The 25,004-nt window shown below is 48.1% G+C and overlaps 11 protein-coding genes across 11 annotated transcripts; 4 read left to right on the top strand and 7 right to left on the bottom strand.

The window, feature by feature from the left end:
• Window positions 1-46: 46 nt before the first annotated feature.
• On the top strand, window positions 47-1,297 carry F9C07_10284 (uncharacterized protein; the record flags this gene model as incomplete). The annotated part of the gene is made up of 1 exon (XM_041286118.1): window positions 47-1,297. The coding sequence occupies one exon, from the start codon at window positions 47-49 to the stop codon at window positions 1,295-1,297; it is 1,251 nt and encodes a 416-aa protein (XP_041146859.1).
• A 499-nt stretch (window positions 1,298-1,796) lies between these two features.
• F9C07_10283 (uncharacterized protein) lies at window positions 1,797-2,794 on the bottom strand (the record flags this gene model as incomplete). The annotated part of the gene is made up of 2 exons (XM_041286123.2): window positions 1,797-2,399; window positions 2,585-2,794. 2 exons carry the CDS (start codon window positions 2,792-2,794, stop codon window positions 1,797-1,799), a joined length of 813 nt encoding a protein of 270 aa, XP_041146860.2.
• Window positions 2,795-4,459: 1,665 nt separating this feature from the next.
• Window positions 4,460-6,317, bottom strand: F9C07_2284076 (extracellular salicylate hydroxylase/monooxygenase). Its single transcript, XM_041292453.2, has 3 exons — window positions 5,463-6,317; window positions 4,722-5,404; window positions 4,460-4,650 (listed from the first exon to the last, which is right to left on the bottom strand). The coding sequence occupies exons 1-3, from the start codon at window positions 6,083-6,085 to the stop codon at window positions 4,556-4,558; spliced, it is 1,401 nt and encodes a 466-aa protein (XP_041146861.1). The 5' UTR covers window positions 6,086-6,317; the 3' UTR covers window positions 4,460-4,555.
• A 2,441-nt stretch (window positions 6,318-8,758) lies between these two features.
• F9C07_2284077 (putative dimethylaniline monooxygenase) lies at window positions 8,759-10,308 on the bottom strand. Its single transcript, XM_041286124.2, has one exon. The coding sequence runs from the start codon at window positions 10,263-10,265 to the stop codon at window positions 8,814-8,816; it is 1,452 nt and encodes a 483-aa protein (XP_041146862.1). The 5' UTR covers window positions 10,266-10,308; the 3' UTR covers window positions 8,759-8,813.
• Window positions 10,309-10,553: 245 nt separating this feature from the next.
• F9C07_2284078 (putative acetyltransferase) lies at window positions 10,554-12,239 on the bottom strand. Its single transcript, XM_041286128.2, has one exon. It carries the CDS (start codon window positions 12,092-12,094, stop codon window positions 10,664-10,666), a length of 1,431 nt encoding a protein of 476 aa, XP_041146863.1. The 5' UTR covers window positions 12,095-12,239; the 3' UTR covers window positions 10,554-10,663.
• A 106-nt stretch (window positions 12,240-12,345) lies between these two features.
• F9C07_2284079 (short-chain dehydrogenase) lies at window positions 12,346-13,668 on the bottom strand. The gene is made up of 3 exons (XM_041292454.2): window positions 13,194-13,668; window positions 12,687-13,141; window positions 12,346-12,640 (listed from the first exon to the last, which is right to left on the bottom strand). Exons 1-3 carry the CDS (start codon window positions 13,599-13,601, stop codon window positions 12,517-12,519), a joined length of 987 nt encoding a protein of 328 aa, XP_041146864.1. The 5' UTR covers window positions 13,602-13,668; the 3' UTR covers window positions 12,346-12,516.
• Window positions 13,669-14,460: 792 nt separating this feature from the next.
• Window positions 14,461-15,558, top strand: F9C07_2222064 (UbiA prenyltransferase family-domain-containing protein; the record flags this gene model as incomplete). The annotated part of the gene is made up of 2 exons (XM_071509733.1): window positions 14,461-14,559; window positions 14,619-15,558. The coding sequence occupies exons 1-2, from the start codon at window positions 14,513-14,515 to the stop codon at window positions 15,556-15,558; spliced, it is 987 nt and encodes a 328-aa protein (XP_071366720.1). The 5' UTR covers window positions 14,461-14,512.
• Window positions 15,559-15,826: 268 nt separating this feature from the next.
• On the bottom strand, window positions 15,827-17,021 carry F9C07_2284081 (putative short chain dehydrogenase). Its single transcript, XM_041286125.2, has 2 exons — window positions 16,500-17,021; window positions 15,827-16,438 (listed from the first exon to the last, which is right to left on the bottom strand). The coding sequence occupies exons 1-2, from the start codon at window positions 16,911-16,913 to the stop codon at window positions 15,863-15,865; spliced, it is 990 nt and encodes a 329-aa protein (XP_041146866.2). The 5' UTR covers window positions 16,914-17,021; the 3' UTR covers window positions 15,827-15,862.
• A 454-nt stretch (window positions 17,022-17,475) lies between these two features.
• Window positions 17,476-19,549, top strand: F9C07_2284082 (putative AMP dependent ligase/synthetase; the record flags this gene model as incomplete). Its single annotated transcript, XM_041292438.2, has 5 exons — window positions 17,476-17,574; window positions 17,627-17,764; window positions 17,816-18,253; window positions 18,313-18,737; window positions 18,823-19,549. 5 exons carry the CDS (start codon window positions 17,476-17,478, stop codon window positions 19,361-19,363), a joined length of 1,641 nt encoding a protein of 546 aa, XP_041146867.1. The 3' UTR covers window positions 19,364-19,549.
• An 890-nt stretch (window positions 19,550-20,439) lies between these two features.
• On the bottom strand, window positions 20,440-22,161 carry F9C07_10275 (putative extracellular serine carboxypeptidase; the record flags this gene model as incomplete). Its single annotated transcript, XM_041286126.1, has 1 exon — window positions 20,440-22,161. The coding sequence occupies one exon, from the start codon at window positions 22,159-22,161 to the stop codon at window positions 20,440-20,442; it is 1,722 nt and encodes a 573-aa protein (XP_041146868.1).
• An 896-nt stretch (window positions 22,162-23,057) lies between these two features.
• Window positions 23,058-23,906, top strand: F9C07_10274 (uncharacterized protein; the record flags this gene model as incomplete). Its single annotated transcript, XM_041292439.2, has 2 exons — window positions 23,058-23,269; window positions 23,321-23,906. 2 exons carry the CDS (start codon window positions 23,058-23,060, stop codon window positions 23,904-23,906), a joined length of 798 nt encoding a protein of 265 aa, XP_041146869.2.
• Between the last annotated feature and the right edge of the window lie 1,098 nt (window positions 23,907-25,004).

The following is a 25,004-nucleotide window of genomic DNA, read 5'->3' on the forward strand; positions in this document are numbered from 1 at the left end:
CTCGCCATCTCACTTTCGATTACAATCAAACAAATGAAAACACAATATGCCACAAACTGCGAAAACCGGCAACGAGAACATAAACATCGACCTCGCCTCACCCCCCGGCTGGACATACGTCGGTGGGGATACCGTCATCGGAAATGTTGTCCGCCGTTCACATATTGTCACACCCGATGCATCGGTGACACTTACCCTGGTCGGACGCGTGAAAACAAAGATCACGGTGAAGAGAAACAATGGCCAGTCGACCAGTACCAGCCATTACCGCGGTCGCTGGCAGCTTTTCAGCACATCGCGAGAGACTCTATTCCGTGGTCCCTTACATCTTCCAGAGGGGAGTGTCAACAACCCGCTTACCTGGCCATTCTCAGTGGAGATCCCTACACGGCCATCAGATCGGGTACTGGAGGGCCATTGCAAGGAAGAGAGTTATCTGCCGTTGGACAAAGAGATCCTTGCCAAGAACACATTGCCCGCAAGTTTTTTCTCTAGTAATCGCGGATGGCGTACATCATCAGAAGGCTTCGTGGAATACTACCTCGAGGCTCAGCTGAAATATAGTCGTTCCGGGTCGTTTGAGGTCGAAACTGCTACTTTTCCTATCACAATTCGACATGTCCCGCAGGCCGGGACTTTTAATTATGAGCTTCAGTCGCGCTTGCTCGCGGGAAGGGCCAAGAGTCAACGGCTACTACCAGGGATGGAACATGCTGAGCTATCACTGAAGCAAAAGACGCAAAAGCTTTTCGGTTCATCGAAGGTGCCGGAGTTCCACTATACGGTGGAGGTCAGTTGGCCTTACGCCATCCAACTCGATAACCCAATGCCTGTCCCGATTATCATTAGTATTAAGCCCGCCAGCACAAGCCCCGAGATCAGCGATGTTGTCCAGAAGGTTCAATTAAATTGGGTCAACATGGTTATCAAGTCTCAGACTATGGTGCGAGCACCTGGAAACCTCACTCCGACATATACTCACAACCACTCTCATTCCTCCTCTCATCCCATTGGCTTGAAGAAGGCTTTTCTAAGACTCGAGAGCCCTGTTGTATTTACTACTGGAAAGGGGAACGAGCCGGTCGACATCGGTAGTATGTTTGGGCTTCTCTTTCATTCTAATGGTTCTACCGTTGGGGGTCTACGTAACACTACTTACAGTGGTCCGTCTCCTGACTTTATCACGTATAACATTCTGCACAGAAATGAGTTGGAACTGGAGGTGTCATTGACTGTCGCGGAAGAAACGAAGGAGTTCAAAATAAGCTCGGGACTGAAGATACTCGCAGCGGAGTGAAGTGCAATGTTTAAGGTGGAAATACTGTACATACATATACCCGATCGCTGCCTATGGTTGTTTTATCTCCTATATTAATATGATGAGTTGTGTTATGTTTGCGAGCTGTTCGGCTTTACATCGGGCCAGATTATCCCATAAAGTCCTAAGGCACATTTTACTCACCTATTGTAAACCTCTCTCATTCTTATAATCTCCCTTATCCCCGAATCAGCGACTATAGTTTACAGCAAATAATCCCCACTATTTAAGATTAGGCCAACAGTATGTGTATTTGTTAAGGTCCACGGTTAGAAGGATATGTCTCGCGCATCCTTATATATTATAGTCAGCTTACTTTCAGCAAGGACCTTCCCTTCAGTGCCATGAACAAAATAAAAGAAATTATTCCTATGCAAAAACCATCATAACAAACTAAACACACTTCTCCCATCTCCCCCTTCCAACTTGCCAACCCCCAAATCAATCCCCAAAACCTAACCCTAACCCAACAACAAACTTACAAAATCTGCACCCTCGGCCCCGTAACTCCAATATCCCACCGAATAGCCACCTCATCACCAACCCCCACAAACTCAAACCCCACTATCTGCCCAGCAGGACAATCAAACTCCGGATAACCCTGATAAGCCAACACCCAATCCGCCGTTCCAGGGGCAGAAACACTAATCCTGCCGACATGCTCATCCCTCGACTGGACAATCACATCGGCGACCTCCTTCGACACAGACTGCAACGATACAGACCCAGTATCCGAGTCAGAGGCACTCGCGCCTGTGGGCCTGGTAGCGGTAAACACGTCGGCCTGCTTCGAGCCGCTGGAGACGTCGCGGTCCCAGAGGTCGAATAGGAGCTTGCATTTGTGGCCGTCGGCTGCGGGGGGGATGTTGAAGGTTACGATGCTGGTGGTTTCGTCTGCTGCGTTGCCGTTTTTGACGACGAGGAGTTGGTCTTGGGGGTCGAGTTTCCAGTTGCCGGACTGGACCCAGTAGCGGTAGGTTTCGTAGGGGTAGAGGATGTTCATCTGGCGGGGGGTGGGAGTTGCGCTGGTGAGGGTGGTGAGGAGGGTGAGGGTTAGGAGGAGGAGGTTCATTTTGGATTGCTGGAGTTGGTGTAGTGTGGGTGGATTGAACTGTGTGATTGATATTAAGAGTGGTATGGAAATGTGCGGAGTATTGCTGTTGTTTGTTGTTGATGTTGGTTTCTATATGTGCTGATAGAACCTCATATTTATACCCATCCACCCCTTCACCCATACCAACACAACCATTCATCTATTAATGGTACATGGTAGTTACTGATGCCAGCCAAGCACAACCTCGTACTCGAATCATAGAAGCAAGCGTCCCATTGCTGCTGTTTCTCTCTTCGCTCCATTAACTTTCGCCAAGAGAGATCCTCGTATTTACCTCTCGCCGCAACTGTTGCCAGCGACGTGGTGACGTCGAGCGGATCCTTTATCCGAGACAACCCATGACAGATGGCTATTCTATTCATTGATACTATTTCTATGTGGCAATGCAATGATGAGTTGTCGATTCATTGGCCTATGGTCCTTCCTTCACTGGGGTAGGGGAACTCATGTGTTGTCCGATTGGATATCTTCCGGGTCCAGGGGTCTGGTCCATGACATCTCAGATCCGTGATCCTGGCGAATGAGATCGTGGGATATATATAGATCGTTTGTGAAGTTGGAATAAGGCCGACCGGTGGCTGAATGGGCGTCGGTTGTTGGTTTGATGGAGTCGGGTATTGGATGTGTTTCGGGTAGCCCGGTGTGGCGTATCTGGGGTGTTTACTATTCCTATTCCTGCTACCTATGTGCGTTCTTGGTCACTGTGTGTGTTCTTCGTATGTGTCTTAGTTGTTGGATGGGATGTGGAATCCCGTTGCATGTCGTGATGTATGTGGTCTTGGCTTGGATAGGTCATTTTTAGGATGCAGGTGATTGAAGTAGGCGGATCCGAGTGTGACTCCTTTTGTGACAGGAGTCAGAGGTAACATGTCTTATGACGAGCTGTAGAGTACGACTTCAGGCATCCGGGCGGAAGTGACTCTGGTATAGATCTGGCATACTCCGTGGTATATCACGAGACTTGGGATTACAGAGCCTTGGAGCCGGATATGGTGGGAAGAGTAGTATAGGAGGTGAATTTGGCATACTCATCCAGATTTACTGTGCTTTATGTGATTTCTGTAGTGGCAGCTCTCACTGCGGTGATACCGCTGGTAGTGTTGTGCATATTACAATATTCTGTGCCATCCATCTTCATCCTTACCATTTCCTTCTGAATTACAATATCTTTCCTGTTTCCAACACAGTAAAGCTCACTGAATCATAATGCCGGAACAAAGGGGATAAGCTTAAAGGGTAACTCCTTTCAACATCCTTCTAGGACGAACCACAAAGAAAGCTCTAGCAACAAAAGGTAATCCCATAAAGAATGACTGCACAGAACCAAAGAACCACACAGACAAAGCCTGCATTGTGTTCCACAATAAAAGCAGTACTACGTTCCTTGTCTATGGACGTGACCCATAAACATACGCTCTTTGAACATATCATTGAGGAACGCAAAGGGAGCTATAAGTCAATTTCACACATAAGCTCCACCCTAGGATGCTACTAGACTCCTATATGTAACTACACCTCCGCATCACACCTAGCTATAGATCGAAAACATATGTTGAACCTCATATCCAACTGCATTACCCCCCTTCAAGTACTATGCAAAACCAGATAAAAACACCAATAAACCACCAACTAAGCTGAATTATGCCACGAATTCAAAAGAAATACATACCCATACCCTCCCATCCAGAACCAAGCCCCAGAGGAAATCATACCGGAAGAATACCCATCATAAAGAAGACGATATCCAAAAAGGGACACCATTGGTCTGTCGACCACCTATCACTTTATCCCGGACCAAGATTTAAACTAACATAACCACCAGCACGATATGTAGAAAGGTGATGGGCAAATCCTGTCTCAGGAATGGTCATTACGAGAAATGTGACTCTTGTGAGGAGTACTTTGCACCCAGTCGCGAGAAGGTGTGTTCCTTTTATGAGGATCGACAGAGGAAGATGAATGGGAGGATGGAGAAAGATATGAGGGAGTGTTTGGATTACTTGCTGAGGATTACGAGAAATAAGTTTGGGTTCTGGAATGGTCAGTCTTTAACTTAATATACATGTTATGGTGCTATGTTACTGGAGTTTAGAGCGGAGAGATAGATATGCGTGCTATAGATATTAGCTTTCGCGTGCCAACATTTTCTTCACCTCATCAGCGACATTATAATTGAACACAGCCTTCATTTCCTTCGCAAAGAAGCTCGGGAACCACCCTAACTCTGTCAGTAATAGTTCCAACAAAGGCTATGAAAGCCAGGGCTGGAGTGTAAAACACAATACTCACCAAGGATCCATAGAAAACTATACATTAGATATTCCTCGACGATGCTCATATCACGCTTGATGTTCTGTCTATGCTTTGCGTCTTCGAGAATCGCCCGGACACGAGGGATGCGCAGCTCCATATAAGGCTTAGCTGCGGTCGAGATCACGGCCTTTACGTCAATATCAGGCCCCCGAGTCTCATATTCCTTACGTAAATAGTGACTCAAAAATAGAACAAACGCCTCGACATCCTCAAGTGCCTGTGATGAGCCCTGTCCCGAAGTAGGCGGCAATGCATGAGCTGCGTCACCGACGAGAACGACGCCGTTTCGCTCCCACGTCGGCAGAGGTGGCATCGTCCAGGTAGGATACATATTGCTGACCTCGAGTGAGTGAAGGACTTTCTGTATAACTGCATCTTTCCAGCTCGAGTAGCGTTCTCGCAGTTGACGCGCGACATCCTCCTTGTCAATCGTTTTCGGGTTCGGACACTCGTCGACTTGGTAAGTTGACCACCAGCCTAGACTCTCGCCTGGTTCGGAGACGTGATATGGTGAGTCCCTGTGAGGTGCCGATCGGGCACTGTCGGAATAGAAGTAGCCGAAGAAACCATTACCCCCGATGATGAAGTTCATTGAGCCTTTCTCAACGTCGTCTTTGACTTTGTCTGCCGAGATGAACCCCCCGACTCCTGACAGGCCTCTGTTATATTGAGTCAGCTGCTTTTACTACCTCGTGCATTCATTAGAGCGACACATACTCATAATGAGGCGGAAACGGATCCCCCTCTGCCTCAGGGAACAACGCCCGTTTAACGATCCCCTTCAACCCATCCGCACCGATAACCAAATCCGCCTCTACTGGCGGACTGTCATCAGCAAAGTGAACTACATTCCGCCCGTCCGGGCTCGCAACAACCTCCGCGACCCGTTTCGTCACAATATCGCGATCCGGAATGCGCATACGAAGACACCGCCAGAACCAATGTCGGCTGCACCCGAGCATATGCATTGGTAATTCATTCGGCGAGGTTGGCTCATCCGATGCGTCCATGCGTATGAGCAGACGTCCATTTTTGTTCTTCATGTTGGACGTCGGAACTACATATCCGCCGCGGACAATATCACGGAGAAGATCCTCATCCAGACGCTTTAGGACGTTGAGGCCGTTCGGCCCGATACCTAGCCCGCCGCCAACGATAAGTGTCGAGGAGTGGGTTGGGCCATCACGCTCGTCACAGGTGGTGTCTTTGTTTGTGTCGTATGCTTCGTAAATGGTGATTTCGTGGTCCTCGTCTGGGGAGGGTGGTTTGGGGAGATGCTTTTTGAGTTGGAGGTAGGCGGTGCATCCGGAGATACCTCCACCGATTATAACTATTTTCATGATTATCTAGGGGAAGGGATACTGGGAACGGTGCAACATGATAGTTGGAGGAAGCTTCGTTGTATTAAGAGAGGCTTGGATAGTTATTGCCTGGAGTGGCGTGGGGATAAAGATCTTGGTCACATGGCAAGGTTTCCATGGATCGTGAGGTTGATTTATAGTCAGCAAGTAATTTAGAACCATCCCGTATTTTGAGGCAAAGGTAAACGGAAATTATCTTCTACAATTATTGTTGTAATGTCAAAAAATAAGTCAAAAGAAAAAAGATACATGGATGTAAAGCACAGAGTGCCAAAACTCTCGGGATACCGCGGAAGAGAGCAACATAATCTCAGAGGTATCCAGGCACTGAGAATGATCAACTACCTACGGTAATGAGGAAAAGCCTACAGTATATAGGCTCTGCGACAACATGTCTCCCCAGCAGAGACTCGAACAGCTCCAACCCTAACTACCGAACATACAAGCCTCTGTAGTCCAGAACGTGACGTACCCTCTGGCGAAGCGATTCAGAATTTGGCCTGTGACCTCCAGGAAGCCTACCATATATCCTTTTCATCCGGACGGTAGGTTTCCAATGTTTGGACTAGAGGCTTATGGCTGTATCTGTCGCACAGCGCGAGACTTGGAATCTGAGACGTGATTGAGAAAGAGTATATCGTGGAAAGGGATGTGAATCTTGGCGAGATGATACGAGTCGCATGGCGTTCAGATGAAATGAAAGTGATATTTCGTGAAAGTACTCAACCCCGGGAGAGCCCGATGCTGGTCTTTTGGTATATGACTTAACATCGGAAGTCTCCATGGTTGTCTATAGTAATGGGGTAGAACCTGTTACTATATTTAATTGGAACAGTTGTTGACGTTGCTACATTGCCTAGTTACTTTCTATGGGAGGCTTACGGTGATGGAATAGAACTTATTGAACATTGTAAGGTCTTCAATCTAGATACGTGTTACAAAAAGACTAAGATGCAGCCATGGATACTGAAATACGCTGAACAGACCTTTCGTAATTCTATTTTGACTGCGACTGGGAAGGCACTGAAAATCTCTTTGTGAATAACAGATTCGATGTTCGCCCACGACAAGGTATATTACTCCCTTCTCAAGTTTATATATATACTCTTATACGCGATGGTTACCAGAAATATCTATTTATGGGATATAGTTTCCACCGGGTAACCCTACTAGGAATAAAGAAAAAGAAAAAACCGCTGGAGAAACGTCAAGAGAATTTGTAAACGTTATGCATGTCGAGACTGTTGGTAGCATATTACCTGTTTCACACGCCGTAGTATCTGTAATATTGTCTCAGCCTCAGTGTAGAACAAGAGACCAACCTACTACTTCAATATGAATGATTCAAGATTTGTTGTTGGATAATTGACGTTAATGTTTCACAAGGGACTACATCTGTATCAGGTATAAACAGAAGGTCGAAATGATAGAGTGGTATATGGGATCTTTGGAGGTAACTAGTGCTAGGCACTTTACTAGCTCCTGATTGAACACCCTAATCGTGCATATGATGCTTATATCTCAAATCGTATTTTGCCTCGAGTGATGCTACTTCTTGATTTACCTAGTAGTGTAGGTCGAATCATGCATGGCTTCCTTCCTATGTACGGCAATAATATACAATCGTTGTGTCTCTGAAGGAGGATAATACCTTTGCTTCTCGACTTGCTACTCGACTTGATATTCAGCTTTACATATTGGGTTGTAAACTACACCATATGATTCGATTACATAAAACGGTAATGTTTCTAGGTTTGAGTGACAAATGTCACACTGCCAAGACGAGCAAGGTCTGAACTCCCCTACGTTCACTGCTTATACTCATAAGTCATGCTACTGTGTCAACGTCTAACGAATAGATCGACGAGAGTTATCTGAGAACTGCTGATTGAGATAGGAGTGGGTGCGTGGAGAAAGAGCGGTGTACTCGGTATAGGCGAATGGAAGTTGAACATAGCAACTGTACTGACAGAGCAAGGGATGGTGGGGGTGAGTCGTAACAAGTTATGGGGTTATGAGGTTGAAGTTGGCAGGATGTGAGCTGAACTCTAATGTCGAAAGATCAGATTATGATCCTGGGTTTGAACGTAATCCTGCAGGATTTCACCACTTTGGAAACTTTTGTCTTTCGGTACCTAGAGTTAGGCATCACTGCCGGTAAGGTTCGGCACTTGATCCCTAAGCTTATTCCCCAACCACTGCTAACTTGAGACAATTGATCTCCTCTAGATAATTTCATTAGAGCTGGTGCTATAAACCTTATATTAAATTAGGAAACCTAGTATATAATAGAATAACGTAATTGGTAAGCGAGCTGTGTGGTTCCGTATCCGATTGTATATAAGTCTATAACTGATTGTTAATGATTTCTTTCTCATATCCTTGGCCTACAAACTAAGAATATCAAAATATAACTTTAATACCGATAATGAGTAAACTATCAATTATTTAAAGTTTTCTGCTTTGTATATTATATACCTTGTATAACTCTATACCCTACATAGACTTTATATTCGTCCATGCTCTGATTGCCGAGATGTTTGCGTATAAAACGTGTCAATTTGTATGGAATCTAACAATGCGCAGCTCGCTTGACGATTATGTTAGTAGTACCCTCCCGTAAAGCATAATCCAGCTATACCAAATTGCACTTGCATTAACTTGTATTATCAAGCCTGAGTGGATTACAAAGGCGCAACTATCCCATTTAAGCGGCTCTAGTGAACTCTAAACCATCGCTAAAAGACCAATACTTCGCTTGAAGATAATCGGCAATATAGTTCGTCCGCGGCTGCCATGGACTGACGATCCCCGATTTCGGCAGACTGTCTCCACCCACCGCCATGTACGTTGAATTCAAATTCCAGATGGGCCGGACAGTCGGATCCAACGGACCCTTGGCATGAGGCATAGCCGCGAGGATGTCCCTCTTCGCCATGTAGTTGATCAGTCGACAGGCAGACAAGGCCGTGACATCTACCCCCATCGTCCACGAGGCATTGGTGAGATATCCGAGAGCAAAGAACGCATTGGGAACGCCCTGGAGCATCATACCATTCCACAGGCATCTTTTGGAGATATCACAAACCTTGCCGTCAATTTCAAGAGTGGATCCACCGCCGAATTGAAGCTTGTGGCCCGTGGCTGTTATGACAAGATCCACTTCGATGGATTTCCCGTTATCGAGAACAATGCTGTTGGGAGTACAGGTTTGGATATTCGCTGTCTCGATGCGGACGTTACCGCGATGAAGGCTCTCAAAAAAGTCACCATCTGGACAGGCCAAGAGCCGTTGATCCCAGACATTATACCTAGGTGTGAAATGTGGATCTGCTTGGATGTGTTTTGGGAGTTGTTTCTGGACCAGGCCGAGGAGATAGTCTTTAGCGGCCCCGGGGAACTTCCGGCATGCATAATAGCCGACTAATGTAACCGCCAGCCAAGCGAAGCGCTTGACCTTATGGGGTAAAGTTGAAGATAAAAACCGTGCCCATCGGTTGCCTCCAGGTGAAGGGATTGGTAGGATGTAATTCGCGCTGCGCTGGACCATTGTTACGGTAAACGCTGTCTCTGCTAGTTTGGGAACAAGTGAGATCGCCGTCGCCCCACTGCCGATAACCGCGATTCTTTTACCCAAGTAATCGAGATTCGCTGGCCAGAACTGTGGGTGGACGATCACCCCACCAAAGTCGTCTAGGCCAGGTATCTGAGCGCGCAATGGCTCTTGATGGTCAAAGTATCCCGTGGCGAAAAACACGTACGTTGCGCGGATGCAAACTTCTTTATCCAGATGCGTGGATGTTACATTCCACAGATTGTCTGCTGAAGACCATGCCGCGCGTCTGACTCGGTGGTTAAATAGGATATGGTTGTCGATTCCGTATTGCTTTGCTGTTTCGTTCAAGTAATTGAACACAGAGTCTCCATCCATCATGTTTGTATCGCCGTCATATGGGTGCCAAGAAAACCCAAAGGTGTGGATATCGGAGTCAAGCCGGACGCCAGGGTACCGGAACAGATCCCATGTGCCGCCAGCTGTCTCGCGGGCTTCGAGGATGACATATCTATGTTGGGGAAGCAGTGCTTGGATACGGTATGCGGCGTTGATTCCAGCGATTCCTGCCCCAATGATAACAATATCATATTCTTTGGTTGACATATTGGGTAAAGCGTGGACGGTGAGAAAAAAATAAATTGAAGAGCAGTTGCGAGATATTGACTGATAACCCCACAGGCAGGTTTATCGCAACTTCATAGGATACTATATAGTAGTGTGGGTAGGGGTGGGGAGAGTTCTTCAATCTATTGAGTGTGAAGATTCTGCACTGTATAGAGTCACAATGTGCATCGTGATCTCCGTTCACTTCATCTTGAAAATTACGCTACTAGGTATGCAAAGAGGAAGTCGGAGACGTGTACTGAAAGATGAAGTATTACTGTATAGACCCGCTTGATCAACATCAACACGACCGGATCCTGTTTCGTAACCCTAACCCTTTGATATGTCGAATGTACTAGAAGGCTAGATACATGACTAGACTACTTCCAGTGGGCCCCTCACAACTTGCCGAGTGTCCTTCGCATCGCCCACTGTAGAAGAGGGCCTTGCAGCAGCCGGTGCATGGTGTCAGCCTGGAGTGTGACTCGCAGCTCCAATATGGAAGTGGACCGGGCAGGCAGTATGCAAACTGTCCCGTCAATCCGGTTATCGGGGCTCTCAAACTCCACCACCCTTCCTAGGGTCTCGCCAAAGTCAAGTCCGTATATTCCCATCCGACGAATACTGGTAGATGTGACATCACCCTGCTTGAAGGTGGGACTCCAGTCTGGACTTCTCTGTTTTTCTTGAATGATTCCCTTTACGTAGGTATTATCTGCACTGGACTGCGTAGAATGAACTTTCAGTGCGAGATCAGTAAGAAGCTGGAGATCGCCCTTGGTCACTGATGGCAAGTGGGGATGAACCGCGTTTGACGCATCGGAAATCAGAGCACGCTGTACGGGTGATGTTGCCACAGATTGGACGATGCCATTTCCAACGTAAGAAATGGGAAGAGGCGGTGTTAAAGTTCGGCAGACCTCAGTGATGAGTATCAAGGAACTCTGAACAGGCCGGGTTTCCTGACCACCGCCGCTATCGGGGGATGGGCTATACCGTGCTCTGATAATAGCCAGCCATAGCAGAGCGGAGATCATATCATTGGACGTCAGGTACTCTTCCTGTGACCGGTCACGCAGGATTGAGTTACAAACGTCTTTCAGGCACTCCATATGCGCGGGCTGCAGAACTAGTCGGCGACTGACAAGTCCTTCAACCGCGTTAAAGTCGGCAACTCTGATAGTGTGTGGGTCTTCAGTAGGTGCGTCGCCCCTTACGTCGCTGCTGACCACGGGGCTGGATACCATGCGTCGTCTACCTTCGAGGAGGTCCGACCCCAGTGGTATGGTTAGAGCGGGGCTGTCAGGCTCGCGACAGCATCGTGCCAGTGCATCCTGGATGAAGTAGAATCCGGCGGCGTCAAACACTGAATGATGAAAGCAGACAGCCACGTATATGCCATCTTGCAAAATGTTGGCTTGCCAGCGAATGATAGGGCATATTTCTCTTGTCGCCACTGACAGTGGCAATGGAAGATATCGCTCATCGAATAAAGAATCGCTCGACACCCGTTCGCCAGAATCGAGAACTTTCTTGATGATGTATTGATTCAGGTGATGTGCTACCCGAAGGATGGGGAACTCGCGCAACGAATCTATGGTGGGAGGTCGCACCTCACGTACGTTGGCTTTCGACCGTTTCGAACTTGATCTCATCATATTTCCTGCTAGCAAAGGGCATTCCCCGAGTAAGCGGTGAAGACCTTCCTTGAGGATGGAAACACCCCGGTGTGGGTCATCCAACACCAAGGCGTAGAAAAATGCTATGTAGCATATCGGCATCGTATGATCAAGCGGTGTCAGCTCCATTGGGGTAAATTGGAACGCCATGGTAAAGTTCGTTCGGTTACAGTTGGTGGGAAGTGAGTCGAGGGTTTGGTCCAAAGATGTTAACCAAAATATACGACGAGACTAGAAGTGTCCCAGTGTCTATTACTTTAGTACAATTACCACCACCAAGGCCCCGTGTAACGGAGTCTCAAGAGGAAAATAAAGTTTAGTGTTCACCGCTGTTGAACGTTGGCACATATATCAGCCGTGTAATACGCTATCCAAATGAAGCAATCAAATGTGATGTGTCTGAAAATCTTGTTGTGTGGAGGCGAAAAGCATGCAGGAATGGCTTCCTAGACCCTTTTACTAGACTATAAGACAGGAAGGTAAAGTGACCTGTGAAGGATCCTTCTCCGCATGCCTTGGGAATTCCTTCGGATGAGGCCCGAGCATTTCCTCTCGAAGGCAACCCAGTCAGATTAGCAGGCTAGTTGCAAATAAGCTTCAAAGTCAGGATCCACCTGCACTAGCGTGCTCGCCACTTCCTGCCACAGTCTGTCCTGACAGAGGAGCCCTTCGGCGCTTGACGAAAAGCGAGAAACGCTAGAATGGTTAGCCACATGCGGAAATGTAGATCTTCTGTGCTTACGGTACTAGGCTTCCTTGGCTATAGTAGCTGGGCTCACTGTTCTCTGCCAGCTCTTGTACGGAGGCTATCATGATCATTCTTGCTCCCTCGTCGCATGACCGAGCGAAGCAATTGGCCAAAATATCTGTGGGTGCAGACCTCACATGCCGGAATAGCTCGCTCTTGCATAGACCAGGAGACGCCAGAACGACCGAAAACTTTTCACGGTCAATGCGTCGAGAGAGAGCAAGTGCCCAGAGAAGCCCAAACAATTTGGAGGTATAGTAGTGGGTGTAATGGTCAAAAGATTCGGGGCTCTGCTTGAATGTGTCGAGGATGCTGTTATGTTGCATAAAATGGGTCGGAACCATTGCGTGTCCCTCGGAGGTTACGAACACAATTCGAGGTTTACCACTTTTATAACGAAGATGTGGAAGAATGAGCATGGTAAGTAGAGCGTTTGATAACACATTCACCTAGACCATATTAGTGCATCAAACCAGGGTCAATATACCTAGCCACACTGACCTGCAGTGAAATATCGAACCCATCTGTAGAGGCCATCCACTGAGAACACCATACACCCGCATTCAGAATGACCAGATCAAACGTTTTGGACTCCTGCTTCATCTGGTTCGCAAAGGCTTTGACCGAATCGAATGAAGCGAGATCGCACTCTTGCACGTCAACTTGGGCCGTTGGGACTCGTTCGAGAATCCTCTGCTTTGCCGCCTCACCCTTTGGCACTGACCTGACCACAGCCAGCACTTTAGCCCCATGAGATGCCAGTTCTAATGCTAAGCAGAACCCAACTCCAGAATTTGCTCCAGTTACGAGGACTGATTTTCCGTGGAGCTCAACTGGGGGGACTTCCGGAATGGTATAGAAAAGCTGTCTGAAGAGGAAGGCCAGAAGGCCATCATTGTAGGGTGCCATTGTATCCTTTTTGGGTATTTGGTCTGAAGGAAGATCTGGCTAGTTAGGTATCTAAAGAATTGATGAAAACTAGGATTGGGGCATGGATATTAGAACATAATCCTTATTTACGATATGTAGAAGACCTCAGCCCTCAATCTGCTGTCTTCCTTTTTTTTTTTTTTTTTTTTCCCTTCTCTTCTCTCCTTCCTCCGGCCGCAGGTCTAGAGAATGTGTCCTTACTCCACTCTCTCTAGGTTCATAGTAGGCTTTCACTCCGCGTCGATCAATACGAAATGGTCCACAGTGAGGAAAATCATGCGGCGTTTTATCTGTTTTCAATCTAAGATTTCCAGTATTTGTAATTTTTGTCGATTTTCCCTTGGAGGGAGGCAAATCCGGGTAAAGGAATTAACGCCCTTGCAGAAATGGAAAAAGCATACACTCTCCACACAAGCATGCCGTACATTGATGTCGGCATTGGCATCGGCATTGTTCAAACTGACATACTTCTAGAAACCCGTAGATTTCGCTGCAGTGCGTCTTTTGGTCACAAGGAGTACCAGGGAAGTGAAGGGGGTGTGGGAGAGTAGGGGTGGAGATATGTATCATTTTCCAGGAAAAGAAGGGCAGGGCTTGATAACTTTATTCACTATGCAAGGTTGCCTAAAGTACTTGGTTTCAACGAGTTCAGTGCGTGGTAGGATGGTGGGGGCGTCTCTCTACAACAAAAACTGGTTTTGCTTTCCGTCTAAAAAATTCTAACTATGACCTAAGCCGGTAGTAGTCGAACCGACTCTTAGGGAAGGGCATCTCTCGAGACTCAAATTCTGTGGAGGGACGCAAAACTACTCCTTGACCTTCGTAACATATTTCCCAGATTTGCTCACAGCCATACTGCTTCCATATTTAGAGATATAAGAGTCAAGACAATGGAGAAGCACTTGGAGATGCGCTCGGACATCTCAACCTATGCTGTGTACGGCCTTGTGTCAAATATCAGAACATTATATTCCTCTTCCTTGCTGATTCCTATAGTAGAATTGCCATTTCCGCTCTCCTTGAAGAGGTCGCGCTGACACGAGCACTCCTCGACGACAACTTCACTGCACACATTGGAAATGCAATCGTGTGCTTGTCTACCCGATTGATCGGCTCAGATTTGACGTTCGAACAGCTCAAAAACATGTTCCCGGGGATGCTCTTCACTGTCTTCGCATTTTCATATTCCTTTGATATCGCGAACCAGGCGTTCTCAGTGGAAGAGGATTCAACAAACAAACCTGATCGACCCATTCCATCAGGCAGACTCACAAGAGATGGCGCATACAGGCGCTGGCTGCTCAGCTGGATCATTTCTTTGGCCCTTGTAGGATTAGAAGTCGGTTTCCAAGCTGCTTTAGTGCTTCTTGAATGGGAAGTGTGGGTTGCACTCTTCTACGTGTGGCCCAAATTCCATAATTGGGTCGCGCGGAACCTCTTCACGGCGGTTGGGGCCACGATTCAGCTGAGGCTGCTGGATGCCGTGCTTGTAAAGACCCTTCCCTCTTTTCGAACAGATAGCTCTCTTGCGTGGCTATTATTCACCTGGTTGGTGTGGACCATCCATGTGCAGGAGTTTCACGATATGGAGGGTGACGAGAGAGTTGGTCGCCAAACGCTGCCGCTGATTGTGGGCCATCGAGGGCAGTTCCCGCTGCGTGTTGTGACTGCCATGATTGTTGGTGGCACTGGCATCTCCAGTATCCTTCTGGTTCAACTTTGGCGGACATCAAATCCTGTTCTGTTGTGTCTGGGATTAGGCCACCTACTCTTCATGTTAACCGTCGCGGTTCGGCTGGTGGTGCTGCCGTTCAAGGAGGCTGACAAGATCACGTATAAGTATTACTATACGCTGGCAACCTACAGTCTGCTGCTCTTTCGTCAACATACTGGAAGGCTAGGCTCGTTTGGTGGAAATACAACCGAGCTTTGGTAACTCATCGTTCAACCAGATGTGTCTCTGCCTGTCGTGCTTTGTTCCTTTCCCTCGCTTTTCACCCGCCATTATATATGGGGTTATTCGTGTACTTTCTCTAGAGTCTTACCATATTCAGGGTATTCTCGTACTGTGATTCACAAATACCCTTGAAGAATAATAGATCCTATCGTACTCTCGAACATGCTGCCCTCTACATTAAGGAGTCTACCGCATATCTAATGCAGCCTATATTTGGTAATCAAACAAGTTCTCTTCTCTCATTGGTCTCAAGTGTAGTCCAGCCCGGTTCTCTTCGCTCAATCTATTTATAATTCTCCAAAGCCTCATCAACCCCCATAACGTACCTAGCGAAACGCTGCACAGGGACAGGAAGCATGTCATACCCGCACACCCAGGCTGCGTACTTCGGCAGCCGGATGATCCTTCCACCTCCAGAGCTCACAGCCGCGAAAACCTTCTCAGCAACATATCTAGGTTCAAGTACAGGCGCCAGCAAAGAGTTCGGAGGCTTTATCCAGCTGAATAACGGGGTATCCATTTGTCCAACCTCCACAAGGAAGAAGTCGACCTGCTTATCGTACCCAAACCAGCGAGCCTCTGCTTCGAGACAGTGATGCAGGGCACTGAGCGCCGCTTTGCTAGAGACGTAATCAGACAGACCCGCTGGGTACAGGTGTGCCACAACCGAGCTGATATTGACGATACTGCCACGCTTCGTACTTTGCATCAACAGTGGGAGAACAGCACGGGTCAAGTTTACCGGCCCGAGCAAATTTGTGCGGATTGTTCTTGCGAAAGACTCGCTTTGGAGCTCACAGAAGGGAAGTCTGTTTATTGGCATCGCTGCACAGTTGATGAGGATGTCGGGGTTTCCTAGCTTTCAAATTGTTCAGTCGGACAGGCCTGATAATAGATTCCGGGGAATACTCTGGGCTTACCGCAACTCCGATTTTTTTCAAGGTCGCCTCAACCTCGCTGCCGTCCGACACGTCGCATTTGTAATACTTGCTAGCCATGGTATTGGGTACCCATGGCAAGCTGGCCTCATCTTTGATATCTAGGATAGCTACCTTGGCACCTTGGACCCGGTACAACTCTGCGATCTCGCGTCCGAGTCCACTCAATCCTCCGGTCACCAGGACTACTTTATCCTCTGCAAGGAATGGACGAGTACCGGAGCCCTGATTCCTGAACTTGGCCCAAAAGATTGCCAAGCAGGAAATCACTGCCGTGACCCCGACGATGATGTAAGACGCTTCTGTCATTTTAGGATATTGGGGAGGCGTTAATGCAAAATGAGAAATAAGGGAAAGATGCCCAGTATGAAACCAAAACGAGTAGTCCATGATCATTTAAGCTTAGCGAAGTAGTAGCACACCTGTATTTCCAGTCAGTCGCGTATTTGTAGTGGAGAATACGAAATGCACGGTGGGGCACAGTCATGCTAGTAGTTTGTGAACGTTAATTGTCAATTTACTACGTGGTTCCTGCCAAATGACATGTCCAATTGATCGTCATGCAGAGGAGTGTATCCCGAGGTCGGCTATTTGTTGGAGGGTAGAGGTGTACATACGTATGCACTTGGAAGATCTTCGGCTCAGCATGAGATACGCAAAAGAGTTTAAACCCCCAAGCTAATGCAAAGAAAGGCGTAAACTACTAAACGTAACCACGCGCAAATGGGAGAAGAGTTTATTGGAAGCAAAATAATATGTAATAAGAATCCTTAGACGTATTTGCGAAACACGAAATACTCTACTTGTTTTTTCCATAGGATCGGCATTGAGTGGCCATATATATATACATATCCATATAGATATGCAAAACTGCAACGTAATACATCTATTACACTCCCCATCCTACTAAACACAAACCCCAGCATCGTCTTCTTTTCTTCTCCACGCTCGTCCCGCTATGGCCAGGATCCTGGAACCGGAGAAACGACTCCCGCTGTCGAACCAAGATCTCCTTTCCTATGTCTTTGACCGGCCTGCATATGACCGGACACAATCAGTACGGCAGATCTTCGGATATATTCGTTCTGGTACTAACTGTGGGTTGCCAGATCTACATCGACGCCCACAACCCGTCCCGCTCCATATCATGGAACCAGGCTCGAACCATCATCCGCCAGTTGATCAAGGGACTGCGGAACGCAGGGCTTCAGAATGGGGATTGTGTGGCGGTTCACTCACTCAATAATGTCAGGACTGAATCCATCCCAGGAACGCTCTAAGCTGACCACCTCTCCCAGATTTTTTATAGTGTCGTTGTCTTAGCTATCGTGGGATCCGGAGGCATCTTCACCGGCACCAACCCCTCGTATACAGCAGGAGAGCTACAACATCATCTTAAGACCTCTCAATCCAAGTTCGTATTCTGCGAGTCCGAGTTCGTGTCCCCATTGCTGGAATCGGCAAAGCAAGCCAGTATCCACAATGGGAACATCTGGGTCTTCGATACCACTGGAGATAGCATCCTTCCACCTGGTCTGCAATCCTGGACCCATCTCCTAAAACAAGGTGAATCCGACTGGGTCCACTTCGACGACCTAGTCATCGCGAAGAAAACAACCGCAGCCCGATTCTTTAGCAGTGGAACCACAGGTCTCCCGAAAGCAGTGGAAATAACGCACCACAACCTACTCGCCCAGCATTCCCTGGTTTTCGAAGCTCACCCGAGGCCATATTCCGTGAGTCTTTCCCGGTCTCCCCCCTCCCCCGTTATCTCAATACTCACCGTACGGATCAGATGTCCCACCTAATTGTCCTTCCTGCCTTCCACGCCGCCATTGCCCCGCTCATGCATATCGGAGCCCTGCGATCGGGATATGTGATGTACATCATGCGCCGGTTCGAGCTCAACTCATATCTTGAATTCGTGGACAAGTACAACATAACGGATCTGATTGTCGTGCCGCCTATTCTTACAGCCGTTTTGAAGTCCGAACACCCAGAGAAAGAGAGGCGTCTGAAGAAGGTGAAGAACATCGTCTGTGGTGCTGCGCCTCTGGACAAAGCTATACAGAGTCAAGCCCGCGACCTACTACCCAAGGACACACCACTAACCCAAGCATGGGGTATGACCGAGACGTGTTGCGCGTCGATGATATTTCCGTATCCCGAGAAAGATGAGACTGGTTCGGTAGGACGGCTAGTTCCGAATGTTGAGGCCAAGTATATCTATCTCCTTTAACCATTCTTATATGCCTTTATTTGTGAAATCCACAGCTCTGACTGGCTAACTGCGACCCACATCTAGGTTAATCGATGACCAAGGTAGAAATATCACTGCATACAATGTCCCCGGTGAGCTCTGCATCCGTGGCCCCACCGTAACACCCGGCTACTTTGATAATGTCTCTGCGAACAGCTCCGCCTTTGATGACGACGGTTGGCTGAAGACAGGGGACATTGCAAGCTGCGATGAAGCCTCCCGAAAATGGTACATTGTGGACCGGAAGAAGGAGCTGATCAAAGTGAGCGGGTTTCAGGTTGCGCCGTCGGAGGTGGAGGCCGTTCTGCTGTCTCATCCAGGGGTAGCGGATGCAGCCGTGGTTGGAGCTCGTAATCCAGGTGATGGGACTGAGAGGCCTTGTGCGTTTGTTGTGCCCAAGTCGGGAATGAAGGTTATCAGTGTTGAGTTGAAGCTGTATGCCGCTCGGCGGTTGGCGAAGTATAAGGAGTTATCTGGCGGGGTTAAGTTTGTGGATGCGATACCGAGAAATGCGAGTGGGAAGATTCTGAGGCGGGTGCTGAGGGATATGTGCGATGATGATGGAGGTTTAAAGTCGAAGTTGTAGAAGGGAATGGGGTTATATTGCTAATGTGGTTGGGCACTTGGGCTTCCCACATTGAACAATATACAACATCCGGCCTTCAGTGTATCTTTACCCGTTAACCTGTCCGGTTTCTCTTAAAGTGGCTCTTGGAGCCGCTAGTAATATGGGCAAAGCGTGCTAGAGCTGAACTATATTGTACATTCTGGGTTGCAAGTATTTTGTATGCTGATTTTATATTTAACTTCAGCATCAAGTCATGGTTTCATTTCGTATCAATGCTCGCTTTCTTGCTATTATCATAATAAATATAGTGTTAGCTCTGCTCCCCGAATGAACTACTAGAGCAATGCTCTATATATATATCCTCGCTTAAATCTTATGAGCTTGCACAACAAAATTCTATGTAAGTCTGACACACTGTATAGAATCCAGTATATAATACTGTATCAGAGCCAGGTCATATCCAACCCAGCTTCAAAATCTATCCCATTCATTTCTAGCCAATACTCTGTCGTCTGGACGCAGATCGTTAAGAACGTGGTGAGCCTTAGGCCCGGTAAACTTCGATTCGTATGTGACCTGGAATCCGCACTTCTGACCATTCTAGCCGGGGCCCGAGTTTGAGAATGAGATTTCCGTTTTTATATCATTGAAGGGGCATACTTTGTGGCCGGGTGAGGTTTCGATGATCTCTGGTGGTCACGATAGAGCCATATCTTAAAGTTGGAGCTGGGGAATCTCGGGCATGCGTGTGGGGATGTGGCTGTCTGGAGTGAATGGGATTTAGCCAGGATGGTTTTTGTGATTATTTAATTCATTTTACTGACTGATCTGTTGGTCCCTTCTAGATGTCTAGGGTGGACCATCGTATAGTTGGTTTTAGGGAATGTCTAGTTACCAGCCGTTTGCTATTTGGAGGAATTATAAAATTTCCAGGGATACTTAAAATATTCATGTTGGACTGTGGTTCGAGGCTTTGGATGAAATGCATAATCTCTCACATACAAAAGTTAAGAATGTGTGAAAATGGGGAAATGTATAATTATATCGTGAACATGCTCTTAGCCCTATTTACTAGCGACATTGTATACCACAGCTTAGAGTGGCACCTGGCTACGCCCAGGACCCCTAATTCCCCCAAGTGGCCGAGAGGAATCTCTAGAACGCTTCTTCCACTGGTCGAGCCACACGCCGATGAACCGTAGGACCTCTTTCTGCACTTCCACAATAGCCGCCGGAGGCTCTTGACCCTTGCCTTCATCTGTCTTGGAAAGGCCATTCTGATCCCAGTGGTGTACTGCACCCCGGATACCGTCCCATACATCCTCAGCCGGAACATCGATCAGAATGAATGGCTCGTCGTCGGTGGATTCCCTCTCCTTCGTGCCATCAGCGTGCGGTGTCGCATCACGCCATGGGTCCGCCAGACCATCGATGATAGCTACTCGCGGGTAAGAGAAGTTGAATCCGCCGTGTTTGTTGATGTTTGTCACGTTGGGTGGAGAGGTGATTCCGTATGTCGTCTCGCAGAAGGTTGATACGCTTGCAACGTCTAAAACGCGCGAGATCAGAGGCATGATATCCTTCGGCACGGACGCACCGGACATGAAATAACCCCATTCAGTGCAAACCTGGTATTCCCAACTGGTACCGTCGTCTTTGGGGAGCGACTTGGGATCGGATGAATCGGACTGTTCGGTCTCAGCCGAATCCTCATCACTGGAGATGGATTTCTTGAAAAGGCCGACGTGATTCAAGAACCCGTTCACGAAGCTGGAGTTAGTTGCGTCATATCCGGCCACCTCGATAAGTTCCTGGATGGTGGGCTTTACGGCCTCGGTGTCGGGATACAACAAGTCTGAGCTGGTGATGTTGTCGCAATAGCTTCGGAAGGAGTAGCTACCGATATTGGAATCCCAATTGCGTGATTGGAAACTATCAAGGCCGGAGGAAAGAAGTGAAACAAACGAGACGTCATCCTTGTCCGGACTGACCCCCAGTGAAGTTTTCAGTTGCTGGCCCAGCGTTTTGTTGTCGGCATGGTCGATTAAGATGCGGTCTACGACGTCGATGAATGTTTGGGTCGACCAGATGCAATCGGACGGGCCGAATTTGCGAATCGGCTCGTAGTATTGCCAAAAATCGATGATCGCTTCGGTGACACCCGAAGAAGAGACAGCACCCCAGTAGACGTCGGGGTAGAGCTTGCGCAGGAAGGCGACAAAGGCGCCGGCATACGATCCACCATAGGCGATCCAGGGAGTCGTTTTAGATGTGAGATTTACATGCTCTAGCCCGGGAAAAACGACGTTGGAAGCAAAGTAGGCATAATCGGCCAATGCCTGGTCCGTTGACAGAAATCGAATATTCTCCGTCGTCAGATTGGCTACCGGGTAACTTTTGCCGTAATAGCGATGCTCCAGAATCACTCCAATGCCGTTATATGCAGAAGCCAGTTCGGTGACAATGCCCTGCGATAAGAAAGGGAACCGGTCGGTCGCGTCGGTTTCTCCGGCGGCGATCACAAACACCGGACCCCCTTCCTTGTAGTATTGGGCGTCGAACCAGTATCGCAGGTCGAAATGGTCGTCGCTGTGCGGTGCATAGCGCGAGTCATTGTGGAAATGGTCCACAGGCACCGAGAGATAGTACTCAGGGTATTCAGCTGTTGTTGATTGCTGTTTCACCGCTGATTCCGGGGTCAATTGTTGCTTTGCGCGCAGCTCAGGATACGCCAGTTGCAAGGGCGTGTACTGGAATGCCTGCGCCAACGGGAGCAGAGACGCTGCGGACAACAGCAATTTCAGCGACGAATGCATCGTCACGGTGCAATGCCGACGGAAATTTGTGGTGAAATTGTCAACTCGTGTATGAAGATCGCCGGGGAATTGGCCTTGCATATAAAGCTGCCGGTTAGCCGCTGATTGCCGACAATGCGACGGTCTACCCCTCTCGCCGACATGCAATCAGCCCTTGGGGTTATCAATTCCCCATCGGACTCCGTGGGAGTGGAGATCCTTGGCGGACTCTCGCCATAGTGCAACATGATGATCCAATGAGCGAAGTCTTCCCTCAAGGCAGATGTCGATCACTGCCTGTGCCTGAGGCCATTATCATAAGGCCGCGGCCCATGACCGTGGTTGTTGTTGGTCTGTTCGATAAGAGGCCCATTCTTGGCATACAAGGGTTGGTAGGCCAGTGAAGATCTTTGGACGATGCTGATTATTGATTCAGTGTCCTCTTCGGCCTGAACAGCAGAGCGTTGTATATTTCATGAATCATATTTCATTGAGCTGATTCTCTTTTAACAATGCAGGTGATCTATCCGCTATACCTATATAGGTTAGACGATACCGAGGGCACTTTTTTGCCGAGGGCGGTAGGTTATCTGGGCAAATGGGAGATACCCGAACAGCAAGCCTTTCCTTAACGGGCTGGTGTGTCTGGCAGAACAACGCGATTTACATGAAAAGCTTCAAGATTCGCGTCTCTTTGTCTGAGCCGTTTCTTTATCTAAAAGTAAAAGGCGGTATGCCACTTCAAACCCCTGAAACTTATGGGAAGATGTGCGGCCGTACATCGGTATGCTAAACCGATATCTGTGATTGTAGCCTATAGTTGCCTGGGCGAGGGATATAAATCGAAGCAGCTGCACTATTCTGCCACTGCACTCTCCTGACTGGGAAAGCATACCCTCAGGATGGCCTCATTCATGATGAGCGATTCCAGTGAGCCCGAGGATAATGACGTGAGCCTAAAGCACGATCCATCACTCAAAGCCGATCCGGACGACGAGCTGAACCTTCACAATGTGCCAGCCTCCCAGCCCGACTTGGATGACCTTGAGGACCACGAGCGGATCCTTCATTATGATCTTCTTTTGGCGCAGACTCCTTCAATCACTGGCCCACGCCCTCCTTCTCCGCGGTGGGTAAACAGGTAACAAGTAAGAGAGGCAAGATCTGACCTATGTCTTAGAGCACGTCCTAGTTCCGCGTCTGTTGCGTTTCCCTCGACTCCCGCTCTGACGGTGAGTCCGGCAGCAGCTTCACCACCCGTCTCTCCAGTCATGTCCCGTGAAGATTTCAACAAGTCACAGATTGCCGACCAGCCCCGTCTGCCCTGGAATTGGAGCAACCTAGGCAAGAATAGAGAGGCTTATACGCCCACAGTAGTCGGCAAGTGGTGGTATCGCACCTCGTTTGAGTTGGAGCAACTTACTGAAAACAGGCGCAACAACTTTGGGCATATCTTTCGTATCATGGAAACAGAACTTGGGGAGCAGCGACTCGGTGACGCCCGCTGTGCGCGTTGCAAAACTAACAATCAAGAATGTTGGGTCTACTCGAAGGAGGGCGCAGCGCAAGTGTCTCGCCCGGGCGATGCCTGTACCCGTTGCCGAATCATTGCTCAAATGGGTGGGTGCAGCTTGTCGAAACGACGCAAGTCACATAGAAATAGGACACTGCCAGCCGGCCGGTCAGAAGCGTCAGTGCGGAGGTTGCTTCCATTGCCCTATCCGCCTCGTTCACCACGGTCCAATTCGCAGGGACATGGAGAGTGATAGTTTAAGTGCGGGCATGCATGCGGCATATCGCAAAGTCTTTGTGTCTGCCATATCATTAAGTTTGCCCTCGTGCATACAATTAGATGGCACGGTTTCCTCTATGGTATGACTTCATCTGGGCTTTTGTCTGAAGGCATGCTCTGGCTCCAGAAAGGAGCAATAACTTTGACCAAGAAACGCCCCATTAGAACCAAGTGTTCTGCCGCCAATCTTAGTTGAGAGGGCCACGTCCAACACAAAGACAGCACCTCTTTTCACAACTTCGGTCACAGCCTAGGCAACACGCCATCTCAATATGCCAAGAGCAGCCAGTATGCATACTTCATCTGCGAGGATCACACAGCTGTTACATGTTGATTAAAGCCTTATGTTGGTAGTTAAGTGACTAGGTAGCAGGCTTATGTACCTGGAGAGCAGACAAGACAGACCTAATGGCTTGAAATTAAGAACTTAAGCCCTTGCCGGCACAATGATACAGGAACGAACTTTAGTTAACAACGGTGATTGTATGGATTGATTGACGTTCTTATGCTTCTGACCATTTAGATGGAGACACTGTCTCACTAACCATTATCGAAGCTAATCAAAACTATAAACATGATCGTGGAGGACGATATTCCGGTCTTGCGCGACGATGTCCGAGCCCTTTCAATTCTTGGAATTGACTTGACCTGGATGCTCGCGCCGTGTTTGTCAGACACAGAGACCCAGCCGTTTTGGTTGCCCTATGTTCTGCAAGTTAGCAGCATCTCCGCCCTATTGGTCTTGTCTAAGTTCTCGCTGGCCGATAGTACCCTGGAAATGTGTTGTTCTATCATAAACTCAAGAACCATAATGTAATCGTGAACAATGTTTCGTTAGTCAAAGTCAATTCGAACCACAAGTTCATTCTTTACAATGTACCTTCTGTCCAGGGCCATCCCAATGGTCTTGCAAGTCATGCGCCGAAACTGCCCATGTTCCATCTCTTAAAGGAGATCTAGATGAAGGATCTGTTCCAGATCCGATAATAACGAAAAGCAGAAAGTCTCTCCCTGTCGTTGTTGAGACACATTCTGGAGAAGTGTTCTATACACTGACTTGGTTGTCCACTGC

This window comes from Aspergillus flavus, chromosome 4 (genome assembly GCF_009017415.1).
Source record: "Aspergillus flavus chromosome 4, complete sequence".
Taxonomy (NCBI): domain Eukaryota; kingdom Fungi; phylum Ascomycota; class Eurotiomycetes; order Eurotiales; family Aspergillaceae; genus Aspergillus; species Aspergillus flavus.

Excerpts from the sequence above, each read along its gene's own strand:
- F9C07_2284079 (XM_041292454.2), bottom strand. The coding sequence starts at position 13,601 with ATGGCACCCTACAATGATGGCCTTCTGGCCTTCCTCTTCAGACAGCTT. Across the intron at positions 13,142-13,193 it reads GGTTCGATATTTCACTGCAG|GTGAATGTGTTATCAAACGC; the intron begins GTCAGTGTGGCT and ends AATATGGTCTAG. Across the intron at positions 12,641-12,686 it reads AGCCAAGGAAGCCTAGTACC|CGTTTCTCGCTTTTCGTCAA; the intron begins GTAAGCACAGAA and ends TAACCATTCTAG.
- F9C07_2284078 (XM_041286128.2), bottom strand. The coding sequence starts at position 12,094 with ATGGCGTTCCAATTTACCCCAATGGAGCTGACACCGCTTGATCATACG.
- F9C07_2284077 (XM_041286124.2), bottom strand. The coding sequence starts at position 10,265 with ATGTCAACCAAAGAATATGATATTGTTATCATTGGGGCAGGAATCGCT.
- F9C07_2284076 (XM_041292453.2), bottom strand. The coding sequence starts at position 6,085 with ATGAAAATAGTTATAATCGGTGGAGGTATCTCCGGATGCACCGCCTAC. Across the intron at positions 5,405-5,462 it reads CCGTTTCCGCCTCATTATGA|AGGCCTGTCAGGAGTCGGGG; the intron begins GTATGTGTCGCT and ends TCAATATAACAG. Across the intron at positions 4,651-4,721 it reads TAGTTTTCTATGGATCCTTG|GGTGGTTCCCGAGCTTCTTT; the intron begins GTGAGTATTGTG and ends TGACAGAGTTAG.
- F9C07_2284081 (XM_041286125.2), bottom strand. The coding sequence starts at position 16,913 with ATGATCATGGACTACTCGTTTTGGTTTCATACTGGGCATCTTTCCCTT. Across the intron at positions 16,439-16,499 it reads TGAAAAAAATCGGAGTTGCG|CTAGGAAACCCCGACATCCT; the intron begins GTAAGCCCAGAG and ends ACAATTTGAAAG.